At 43.1% G+C, this 12,975-nt stretch overlaps 1 protein-coding gene across 2 annotated transcripts in view; it reads left to right on the plus strand.

Annotated features, from left to right (window-relative positions):
• Positions 1–1,953: 1,953 nt before the first annotated feature.
• The window catches only part of LOC141506048 (rho GTPase-activating protein 7-like), a 119,284-nt gene continuing 108,262 nt past the window's right edge, over positions 1,954–12,975 (plus strand). Inside the window, exon 1 of one of the 2 annotated variants that reach the window (XM_074212459.1) lies at positions 1,954–2,241. In XM_074212459.1, coding sequence (XP_074068560.1) covers positions 2,097–2,241 — 145 coding nt within the window. In that variant the 5' untranslated portion in view covers positions 1,954–2,096. Of the gene's footprint in view, positions 2,242–2,263; positions 9,313–12,975 lie in introns of those variants that run through there. The other variant, XM_074212462.1, reaches the window with a different exon arrangement.

The raw sequence follows: 12,975 nt of genomic DNA on the forward strand, positions 1-12,975 counted from the left end.
AGTGAAGATACAAGGAAAGATGAAAGCATTTTCTTATTTCAAAGAACTCACGGTATGGTAGGAGAGACAACATGTCAACTATGTACAAACAAGATAGATACAGGATAAATTGGAGATAATCTCAAAGTGCTGAGAGAACACAGGGGGAGCTCACTTCCTACTGGGGAGGATCAAGGAAGGTTTTGTGGAAGAGGTGGTATGTGAACTGGGTCTTATAGAATGGGGAACATATCAACAGGAATTCCTGTTGATATCAAACCCTTCCCCAGCTCTCCTTGACAGGGTTAGGACCTCCCTGAAATGACAATCAACTCTGCAGGAGTTTGCAGAGAAGAGCTAATGCTTTACAAGTGGAATCAGGATTTTAAATGATCTTGATAGTTTGAAAGCAATGAAGGCAAATTTAATGGCGATAAAAATGAAGTTTTGTGCTTAGGTTCAAATAATCACATATAGAATGGGGACAATATGACAACAGCAATCAAGGGGAAAAAGAAATATATCTCAAGAAACAGCTCTTCTTTTATGACTGATGCTGGGAATTACAGAATTCTATAATTAGAAAACAAAAAAAGCAAACAAAACTTCATGTGATCTAGATTGAATTATTAATAGAAGCACATTGTTCAGGAAAAGAAAAGTAACCATGCTACTGTACTGTAGTCTGTGTTCATCAGACCACATCTAGATACTTTATTTTAGAAAAGGACATTGCTCATTTGGGATAGGATCATAGGTTGAGAGCTCTAAGGGACTATGGTCTCTTACAGATCATCTAAATTCAATTCCTTTATTTTACAGATGAGGAAACTGAGGCTCAGGGAAGTTAAGTGACTTGTCTAATGTCATTCAAGTAACATATATCAAAAGTGAGATTTGAACTTGGATCTTCTTACTCAGAGTCAATGTGCTTTCCATTATACCACACTGTCTCCCATTATATCCACAACTGGGGATCAGGAATAGTGAAGGGTATGGAAACCATGTCATATTTGGATGTTCTGCCCTAGAAAGGAAAAAATTAGGGAACACATGAGGACAAACAAGAATGTCAAAAGTCTTTTATGTGAAAAAGAATTTGGAAGTGTTCTGTATCATCCAGAGAGAAGAACTAGGACCAGAATATAGAAGTCACAGGTAGGCAGGTCAGTATAAGGGCCTTTCTAACTTTTGAGCTTTCCAATAATGAAATAAGCTGCCTTGGGAGATAGTGAGCCCCAAGTCATTGAAGTATTCAAGGACCTAAATGTAAGGATATTCTATATTTTTAAAGTGCTGCATGACTCTAAGCTGAGAGTATCATCATGTGTAGCAGCCATGTATAGAATTAGGCTGGAGAAGGTAGATGCAGAAAGGTGGGCAAATAGGGCGATGTTATTTTAATTCCAGAAATGATGGCAGTAGAAATGGAAAATTCATTTTCACAAAAACGAAAAGAAGTAATTGATGAATATAGGTGGGATCTTAGAGGAATAATACAGAAGAAGGGAACCCCTTAAATCAGAAGAAACAGAAATGATGGGTGTTTTTTTTTGTTCCTGACTCCCATAAATTTTACAAGCAAATTTAATTACAGAAGTAGCCATGAGCAATGGAAAAGTAAATGGATAAGACTGAGTAGATAAAGTAGATAAAGAACTGAGGAATTGATTAGGTAAAGGGAGGACCTGGGGGGAGAGAGAGGGGGAGGGAGGGAGGGAGAGAGAGAGAGAGAGAGACAGAGAGAGAGAGAGAGAGACAGAGAGACAGCCTAACCACCCCCCCCCCCCGAAGAAATACCATCCTGGGGATACCCATTCTTCTGTTCAGCTGGGGGATTCAGGGCTGGCTTGTTGACATCCTGGACAGTGTGTACTCTGGGGCTAGGAGACCCAAGTGGGCAGCTACTTCCTTCTCAGCTCAGCCTGACCTCAGCAGTTTGGAAGGAGTTGCTTTCTCACTCCCTCATTCTCTTTCCCCAAAAGGGGTGTTAACTAATCGTATGCAGACATCTCCTCCAGAGCCTCTGCACACCATCCATCTGGAAAGGAGGGAGGCAGGAGAGCAGGACTGGTGGGGGGGAGTTTCTCCTCTCCTTGACCCCTTCCCTTCCCTGGATGGAGTTCCGCTGGGCTAAAGGGGCTGGGGTGGGTGTGCAAGGACCCTCTCAGCTTCGGAGAGCCTTCAGTGAGCATCTCAAGGATTCCACCAGCAGAGCCTGGGAGGTGTTCTGGAAGAGGACAAGAGAGCGGAGGCTCACAGGTTAGTTTGGTGGTCTGTGGGAAGGGGGCGGGGGGGATCCTTCCCTAAAGGATCTTTAGAGATTTGAGTGTCTTAGGGGCTCCTGAGGCCCAGCCTGGATCCCTCCACAAAGGAGGAAAAAGTAGCATCCCACAGACCTACTGGACATATTCTTAATCCTAACACTTGATTGTGATGCTTCTATCTTGCAGAACTAAAACTCCAGAGAAAACTCAGGAAGGGGATAACTTAGGCAGGGTGAGGAGATGGGCAAAATAGAAGAGAATGTGTTTATATTTGGAAATAGAAGAAGAAACACAGCTTCTCGAGCCATCCAGGATGATCCTTCTAAGTCTCAGACCCTGGACTGAGAAGGTTTTTGCCTAGGAATGCCAGCATGTGGTACCAGAAAAACAACTGGGCATAGGAACAGAAGACTTAGCTTTAGGTTCTGGCATTGCTGCTTGCCACCCTGGGTGACCTTGGGACAGTCACTTCAACTCCCTGGGCTTCCATCTCCAGAAGAGGTTGCCCTAGATAACTCTGAATTCTCTAGCCTCTGGTTCTAGCCTATGACTTCAGGTACCTGCTGTTTCTACTTCCCTCCCACTCTCAGAAAAGAGAAAACGAGGAGGGTCAGTTCCCTGGCAGGGGCCCCGGGGGAGTTGGACCAAATTCTGAGCAGGCAGGCAGCCCAGAGACACAAGAGCCAAGTTCGGCTTCCTCCTGCCACCCTTCTCCTGGAACGTAGAGGAGGCTGGAGAGGTTACATAATATGCAATGCGTTGACCCTCTGGACCAGACGTCAGAATGTGGTCCCTGGGCCTCTCTGTCCGGGAAGAATACCTGGCTTCTCCCGGGCGGTTGCTACAACAAAACCTAGAAACAAAACGTAAGCAGCGCAAGATTGAGAGCCCAGAGACTGCATTCCACTCTCTGCAGGCCAGCCGTCCAGTGGCCGTGCCGCTGTCAAAGATGGAAAGTCTGGGCAGGGAGAAGGGGTTGGGCCACCCCCCCCCCCCAAGAGCATGAGATGGCAGCAACACCCTCGACAATGTGCAGGTCCTGAAAGGCTCTGCCCAGATGGCATAAATTGTAAGATCAACATTTACAAAGCAACCAATGGATCCAATGACTCCTCCTCTGGCTAGAACTGTTCTCCCCGAATAAGAGACTTTCTTATTTGGCCTCTGGCCTAATTTCCTAAAGTCAGCTCTTACTCTCAAGAAGTTCTTTCCAAAATCTAACTTAACCCTGTGTGTGACCACAGCTTGTTCCTGTGGTTGCCCCTTTCCTACCTTTCCAGTCTTCAGCTCTTCTTGAGACCCTGCCCCTCTCACTGTTCCCCAAACATGCCTCCTCCCCAGTCTGAGAGTTTTCACTGATTGTTTCCCCAACCTGTAACTCTCCATTTCCTCACCTCTTGCCCCTCAGTTTTCCTTGTTTCCTTCAAATCTTGGATAAACTCAAACCTAAGGCAGTTAGGTACACAGTGGAGAGAGCACTGGCCTTGGAATCAGAATTTTAAATCTTAGTCTCAGATACTAGCTGTGTGACCCTGGGCAAGTCACTTAACCACGATTGCCTGGAATCTAGTCATCTTGATTCATATCTAGCCACTGACCCAGATGACTCTGGAGGAGAAGTGAGGCTGGTGCCTTAACCCAGCACCTACTCATTCAAATTCAATTCATATGCATGTCATGGCATCACCCCCTTGATGTTGTGGTCTTCTCTGAGGACAAGGGACAAATATCAAAGTCAAATCTTCTATCCTTTCCTAGTCCTTCCTAATCTTAATGCCTTCCCTCTGAGACTACCCCTAATTTATCCTGTTTTTAGGAAGTCTCCCACCAAGTCTAAATCTGCCTCTCTTAAGTTTACACCCATTGCTCCTAGTTCTCTCCATTGGACCAAGTAGGGGGAAAAAAAAATCTAAACCCTTTTCTACATGCTAACCAAATAGCCCCAAGACTAGGAGATTGCTATCAATTCCCTGCATAGACCCCCTCTTTTCTAGGATAAACACTCCTCAGTTCCTTCAGTCATCCTCATATGATATGTTCTCAAGATCCTCCCCTATCCTTGTTGCATTTCTTTGGGCTCTTCCTAAACTATGGTCCTCTAAATTGAATATCATATTCCAGACATGTTCTGGCTCTGGTAAAATACAGCAGGATGGTCATCTCTCTAGTCCTGGAAACTATGTCTCTCACTAAGATAGCATTAGTTTTGGGGGATGCCATATTAAATTTATAGTCAACTAAAATTCCCAGATTTTTTTTTCAAATGAACCTCTATCTAGACATGCTCCCTTAACTTATAATTATGAATTGACTTTTAGAACTCAAGTGTACAAATTTGCATTTGTCTGTACTACATTTTTCTCTTCTGAGACTCAACATTTTTGTCCTTTTTTTTTTAAATCCTGACTATCTTCTGATATGATAGTGCTTTCTCTCAGCTTGGTGCAAATGTGGCAGCCACAAATTTGGCAAACATGTCATCTATGGTTTTATTCAGGAAGTTGAAAAAAATAGCATAAAACCAACTCAGGTATCTTGGGTACTCCACAAGACAGCTCCTCAAGTTTATTGATGGATCTTCTTTGGGTCCAGCTACTGATCCAGTCTGTATCCAACCATCATTTTAAGCTAGCCAATATCTCCTTTTTCATAAGAACAACAACTTTCAATTAGAGAGAGTATTCTGCTTTTATCTTTGATGTCTTCCTAATTGCTTGGGGATTATTGGGACACAAATTGGAGGAGAGATTAGATTAGGGTTCCTTCTACCCCTGACAGAGAAATTGTGGCTTCAGAAAAGGAAATAAGGTCAACAGGGAAGAAGACTGTCCATGAGACTAGTTTGTTCAGGCACTTCTGGGCTCCTTGAAGTCCAATAATAGCCAAGCTCTGTGACAATGTATCTAACTTTAAAGAGAATTGGGAGTTAGGGTCAGAGTTTTTGAGTGACTTTTCTTTGGTTCCATTCTGTTCTCTAGTCTTGTATAGTCATTAAGGTTATTCAAATAATCCAATAGGATCTATGCTCTCATCAAATTAATCAATAGACTTTCCTCAGGAGTCTATTAGGGCTAGATGCTTTGAGTTATAAAGACAAAACCCCAAATAATCTCCCCCTCTAACTCACATTCTATTGATGATCTCCAATGTTGTAGATTGTGACCCTTCCAGGCCAGCCCATTCTTTGAGACAGTTTGGATAATTCTTCCCACTAAATGTGGGGTCCCACAGCACAAAGGCTGTCAGACTGAGGTCACTGGGGTTAACTGAAAAAATGGCAATTAATATTTTTCAAAATATCTTGTTTTATTAAAAGCTCATCTACGTATTTTTGAAAAACTTCAAAGCAGAGCAGCCCTATGAAGGAGCTAAACCAGACACTGCTATTTCTCTTTTACAAATGGAGAAATGGTAATGGAGAATGACTTGCTCTTTAGCCTTGAACCTAGGCTTTCTGACTTTCAAAATGATACTTTCTATTTTAACACAAAGATTCATGAGGACTAGACTCTAGCTGCTCTCTCCCCTGCCTTGGCTCCTCCACTGCTCATTAGTACAAGGATTTGGGGGGGTGGGGTGACATATAATTTAAATGCATATATGCATATATACTCATATATATTTGTGAGTATCTCTCTAAATGTCCACATACATATATATATATATATATGCATACATACACAGAGGGAATAATCCTGTGTATTTTCATCTCTTTAAAAAATTATTCTGAGAATTATACTGAGGTCTATGGGTTCCACTGAACTGCCAATGGCATAAGCTCACATTCACACAGAGGTTAAGAATGCCCGTTGGGGCAGCTAGGTGGTGCAGAGGATAGAGCACTGGCCCTGGAGTCAGGAGTACCTGGGTTCAAATCCAGTCTCAGACACTTAATACTTACCTAGCTGTGTGGCCTTGGGCAAGCCACTTAACCCCATTGCCTTGCAAAAAAAAAAAAAAAAAAAAAAAAAGAATACCTGTTAATACAGTCCATAGAGGGAGATCAACTGTGATAAATATCCAAATTACTGAAACTGGCTAAAGGGAAATTCTTCTTTAAAACATCACTAGCTGCTGCTATGCTGCTATTAACACATATTCTCCTACTAATCTTCCCAGAGACCTAAAAGAGAGATTTTAAGTGTAAGGTATTTCTTCTAATTTTCACTCTTCTAAGTCCTCTCATACTAGAGAACAGATTATGATGGTGATGTGGGCAATTCCTAGTGTGGAAATTCCCTCAATGGATATTTGTCAGCATTTTAAAGGCTCAAAAAATTGCTTGGGGGTGCTGAAAAGTTAAGAGACTAGATCATGGTCAATACTTATCTGAGTATTTATTGTCTTGAACCCAAATTCTGACTCCAAGCCTTACTTGATGACAATGTCTCTGTTGCTTTTCTCAAATGTTATCTGAAATATGGGGGAAAAAATTGTTTATGATCAGACTCTGCATTTATTACCTGATGATTTCCCCTTTCCTAGATTCATTCTAATCCGGGAAAACTCAGTCTACCCATTGCATCCTTTATGGGGTACACAGATCAGATGTAAAGAACTAGGGAAAAAACTTCAATTGAACTTCTAACCTTAGAACTTTTTGAACTGCTCAAACCACCAACTCCTCAAAGGTTTTGGAAGGGGATCTTAAAATCCATCTTCTAATCCTATGCCCTTAGTTTACAGATGAATCAGCAGAGGGAGTAAGAGTCTTTTGCCCAAGGTCCCATAGGGAGGATATGGCAGAGAAGATTCTAGAACCTATTTCTTTCCTTCTCTTATCTCTCTAATGATGTGATCCTCTTTGAGAAGAACAAACAAAAACAATATTCCCAATGCTACACACTATTGGACCACAAGCATGTATTTTCTAGGATTTATTAATAATGTAAAAGTATATTATTTATATTTCAGAAATAATTCTTAAAAGTGAGATCATTGGGGAGGTGGTACAGCAGCTGAGAACTGAGTCTAGAGTCATAAGACCTGGATTCGAATCCAGCCTCAGTTACCTACTAGCTGGGAGACTGACAAATCACCTAAATCTTGCCTCAATTTCCTCATCTGTAAAAGGAGGATAATAGTAGTACCTACCTTCTAGAATTGTGAGAATGAAAGGAGATGATACTGGTAAAGTACTTAGTATGGACTTGGCCCATAATAGGTACTTTTCAAATGGTAACTATTACTACTAATCAGAAATCCAGATAAAACCCAGTAATTAATGGTACTTAGCTTCAAAGCTATTCCATCTAGCTATAGCTCCTTGGATCTATTATGGGTTATTTTGAGTCCTGGAAAGGACAGATTATCTAAGGCCCTATTAATTTTTCTATGAGAATACCATTTCTCATTCTAGAACTTCAAGAAGTTGATTTTAAGATTTTCCCAGAGGCCTAATTAGGAGGTGCTGGAGTTTTGCCCCAGGGCGCTCTAAATTCAAGGGTGTTAATAACACTTTCGCCCTATGACAGTTAAGTACTTGATACCTAGTTTGCAAGAATAATTAGATAAAAATAGAAGGGTTTAGGATGGATTTTTCTATTGGAATTATGGTTAGTAATTGTATTGACAAAGTTCTTACACTTCTCAAAAGTTGTTTTTCTTTACAATGTTGCTGTTATCAATGATTCTCCTGGTTCCACTCACCTCACTATGCATCAGTTGACACAAATCTTTCCAGGTTTCTCTGAAACCACCTCTTTTATGATTTCTTATAGCACGGTAATATTTCATTCTATTTGTTTGCCATTATGAAATGAACTTTGGTTTAACTTCCACCTCTGTTCCTCCCCCGCCCCCATTCCCAGTCACTGCACCAAGCCTAAGGGGGCTTCTTGCCAGGTATACTACATTTCATCCCCTTCCTCCTCTCCTTGGTCCACTAATGCCAGGAATGTCTTCCCTTCTCACAGCTAGCTTCCTTCAAAGCTCAGCTCGAGTGCCATCTCCTATAAGAAACTTTTTCTTGATTCTCCAAGTTGCTAATGTTCCCCAAACCTCATCACTGATTATTTATTTAGTAGCTGTATTATATTTATTTATCTGTGAGCATGTGTATCTCCCCTCTGATCTTTGAAGTAGAAGCTTCTCAAAGGCAAATTCTGTCCATCTCATTCTTATATTTAGACCCTCTTTGCCTAAAACATAGTAGATACTTGATATATTCCTGTTGAATAAGTGGTTGGATCCACTGATGAGAGCATTAGAAATCATAATTCAAGGCACATTCAAGTCAGCAATCTTCTGTCCTTAAGACTCTTAACATGGGTCTAACAAAAAGATCTTCCTAACCCCAACTATTAACTTGTTGAGTATCTTGGCAAATTGCTTTCTTGTTTTGGGCCTCAGTTTCCCCAACTGTAAAATGAAGGAGCTGAACTACTAGATGATCTCCAAATCTCCTTTCAGTTCTATGCTTCTCTATAGGGCTGGGAAACAGGGGTAGGGAGGTTGAACCTCACCAAGGAGACTGTGCAGCAGGAAATCAAAGCTAACTTTTCCCTCAGCCTCCTAGGACCACTCGGGTCTTCACAGGACGATTCAGGGAACTCCAGATGTGTAGTGGAGGCCTTGCTGGGTTTGGGGTGCACTCCCTTCAGCATTATATAACATTCAATAAATATTTGAGCGCTTTCCCCTCTTCTCAAGGAGTCAGTCTGGCCCTGAGCATCAGATCAGAGCTGAAGATGGCCTTGGAGATATTCTACAGGTCATTTGGGAAGGGTCAGGATCTGGAGGCTTCCTCCTCCTCTTCCTCCACCCCTCCTGCTGAGGAGAAAGTCGGCCGTGCTGCTGGGAGGCCGTGGAGGGGCTGGAGAGAGCCACTTGGCCGCTGAGCCTCTTGGAAGCATTACAGGCAGTTGTTTCTCGGGCAGGGGCTCCCAGAGGCAACTCTCCCCACCCAGCCTGGGAGGAGGGGAAGTGGAGGGCAGACAGCTGTGCTCACTGGTCCGCATGCAGCACAAACATCTGGGCTCTCAGTACAGCCAGACCGGCAGCATCGAAGGGCTCTGAGTGGGCCAGGGTCCGAGGAGTCTCCCCAAGTCTGGCACCCCAATGGAAGGTAGGAAGCTGCCTGCAGTTCAGTGTCTGAATCTGAGGGAACATTGGCATATGGGGATAAGGGAGGGGTGAGGGATAATTGTGTGGGGAAGATGGGGAAGGGTGTGGAGATGAACTCTGGGAAATACAAGACAGTAGGAAAAAAGAGCTTGTAGTTTGATGGATATGCAAGTAGAATAGCTCTATGCAGAAAATATATAGGGGTAGGGAAGGGCTGTCTCTGAATTTGTAAATACTCTGTCTATAAACATTAGAAAATGTACACTTGTGGTCTACTGTCCAGAGTGGCAGAGGCGAGAAGGAAGCAGATCTAGAGCTGGGTGTAGGATAGGGCAGGCAGCAGGAGGACTGGGCTAGGTCAAGGCACTCAAGAATTAGGGTCATTATGATAAAAGGGTCTCTGGGAAGGGTGGCGCGTGCTGAAGTATCAGATAAAGCTCAAAACATAGCAATGAGGTGGCTCAGCCTCACCCCTCCCATCCCAGCCTTGGCCAGTCCCATGCTTAAGGTCCTCCTCAGAAGTTTCAAATGGATTAGCATGTCAGAAGACCCCCAGGATTAATTCAGATAAACTTAGGGGGAGGAGGAGTATTGCCAGTTTTCTATATTGTCTATAGCCCAGGGGCTCATCCCAGGAACATCTCAAGGAGGAACTACAATAGGGCTGGATAAAGGTCGAGACCCTAGAGAGGAGGGTCCTTGAACCCTGACTTTTAAATTTTCAATGGAGAGTAAATTCTTGTGATCCCTCTGTGAACAGGGCTAGGGTGTTTCTATGCATAGTCACTGAGAATTATGTATTATTAAGGGCTATTTCGGACGCCCTGGGAGTGTCCCAGGGCCTGTGTGTTGTGTGAGTATATCTGTGTTTTCTTTTTCTATTTTCTCACAGCTGTTTTCTCTCACTATGTTCTTGGGTCTGGCAGCAAACAGCCCCAGCTGATTGAAATGTCTCTGGGGCTCATGTAAACTCAATTCATCTGGGGTGAGGTTACAGGAGTGGAGAGGGGGCCATTTTCTTAGGGGAGGGGGCCAGAGGTATGCCCTTTGGGGCTTGATGGTGGTTGCCACTCAAAGACTAACCCCCTTGGTCCCTCAGGCCCCCTTCCTATTCTCCTCTCCCTCTTATCTCCCCCTGCCCCTGTGCTGCACCCTCCCTTCCTAAGATTGCCCTCACCTTTCAATGGGCTGGGTTCTCCACTCCACAGTCACTTGGAAGAAGGAGATTAGATGCAGCCTTCTCTGGATGGAGAATTGGAACCATCACTAACACCGGTGATGCCGTGTCTGGGCTGCTCATCAGCTCCTGGGAAAATATAAACACTGTGGGAGGAAATCCAAATATTGCCTTGATGGAAAGAGACTTCCGATTCTTCATCCATAGGGAAATAGAGTCAGTAGGGCCCATTTATTGAGAGAGGGAAGCCTGAATCATCTCACTTTAAGGGTGGGACAGCAGGGGGAATAGTCCCATAGCTTAGGGAAAAAATGTTCCCCAGCAACCTCATTTTTTAACCCTCTCGATCTCCAGCCTCTTGAACTCCCCTCTTCAGCCTCTTTCTCTTCCCACACTTTCATTTTCTCTGTCTCTTTACCTCCAGCTGCATCCTTTCCTCTCTCCTGCCACCCTCTCTGTCCTGATTTTGGCTAGGATTCAACTGGGCTCTGTCTCCTGATTCTAGCTTGCTACTGGGGCACACCAAACCACACTTGGGGTCAGAGCTTTAGTGCTGAACCTCAGGGTCATCTAGTCCAACCTACTCATTCTACCAATTTTTTAAAAAAATTATTTATTTAAGGCAATGGGGTTAAGTGACTTGCCCAAGGTCGCACAGCTAGGCAATTAAGTGTCTGAGGTCATATTTGAACCCAGGTCCACCTGACTTCAGGGCTGGTACTCTATCCAGTGCATCACCTGGTTGCCCCCAAGAAATTTCTTTTTCCAAGATTACTACCATTTCTCCAACTCTACTAAACTGTCTTCCATAGTGGTAAAACCACTGAAAATGTAACTTCCTCCTACTCCAAGTCTTCTTTCTGTGCCTCTCTGAAGATAACCAAGGGCTATGGAGAGGCAGACCAACTCCTTTCCTGGCACAACTGTTTCTCCTGGAGAATGGTTTTCTGCTTTGCCCAAAACTCCCCAACCCTACTGTTCTTTGCCTTGCTCAGCCCCCATATCCTTTTCCCATACCACTGAAAGAATTCCTAGTTCTAGCTGTCTCTAAGACTTACCTTCTCAGTTAAACAAAACTGAAATCTTCAGCTGTTCTTTATATGTATATTGGCAGTATTTGGCAAATGATATACATATTTATTGGGCAGCAAGATGAATCAATGGATAGAGTGCTGAGTTTGGAGTCAGAAAGACTCCTCTTCCTGAGTTCAAATCTGGTATCGAACACTAGTTGTGTGACCCTGGGCAAGTCACTTAATCCTGTTTGATTCAGTTCTTCATCTGAACAATGAGTTGGGGGCGGGGGGAATGGCAAACCAGACATGTCTTTGCCAAGAAAATCCTAAATAGAGTCATGGAGAGTCAGATGTGACTGAAAATAATTAAATAACAACAGCAAAATATATTCATCAACATATTCCTCATTTGATCATAAATTTAGAGCTAGATGTGACCTCATAAAGTCTAGTTCCTCACCTTACCCTAAGTTTAGGTAAACAAGGAAATTGAGATCCAAAGAGGCTAATGACTTGTCTGACATGTCACACGCAATAAACAGGTGGCAGAGTCTGGTGTTCCATAGACTCACTTGAATGTTGAGTGGTTTGGTTGTACTGAAAACCTTACTATTGGCCTTCAAGCCTTTCATAAATCCATGAGACAGACAGTTCCTCCAGTGATGCAGATCAAGATCCTTACCAGCCTTTTTGTCAGTGTGGTTCAATGGATGGAGCATTATTTGTCTTGGAATTGACCCGGTTTGAAATCTGGTTTAATTCCTTTACTGACTGAATGACCCTCCAAATGTCTCTTCACTTTTTCCAGATTTGTTTTCTCTTTAAAATCAGGAGGTTAGAAAAAAGGTTCCTTCTAGCTCCAAGAACCTATTATCCTGTTTGGGAATGGGGTGACACCAGGGTAGAATATCAGAGAAAAAAGGAAAGTTGACCTCTCTATAAATTCCTTCAGCCTCAAGATTGGGTGGAAACAAAAGTAATCAAGGCAGAAGTCAGAATCCTTTCCTTCTCTGGGGAGAAAAAGGGGGGGGGGGAAGCCAGTGAGTGAAGGGAATAGCACACAGCCACCTGGGAAGGTACCAAATAGAAGTCTCTGTGTAATATTAGTATAGTAACTAACCCTTTAATTTACTCCAGTTCTTAACTCACACACTTTCTAGGATGTTGTGAGCTTATAGGATCACAGGAATTAAAGCAAAAAGCTTCTGCAAGAATTGTCTCATCCAATTTCCTAATTTCAAAGATGAGGAAACTAAGGCCCACAGAAGGGAGCCAATATGGAAAGAGTAGTGATTCTGGATCCAGAAGACAAGGGTCCCAATTCTACACTTCCCATTGTGTCCTCTTGGGAAAGTTAAGTTGCCTCTCTGGGCCTCAGTTTCTTCATCTGCCAAAAAAGGGATGTTGGCCTGGATGGGTAACTATGGATTCCTTCCAGTTCTGGATTTATGATCCTATGGTCCATGACTTG

Source organism: Macrotis lagotis, chromosome 1 (genome assembly GCF_037893015.1).
Source record: "Macrotis lagotis isolate mMagLag1 chromosome 1, bilby.v1.9.chrom.fasta, whole genome shotgun sequence".
Classification (NCBI taxonomy): Eukaryota; Metazoa; Chordata; class Mammalia; order Peramelemorphia; family Peramelidae; genus Macrotis; species Macrotis lagotis.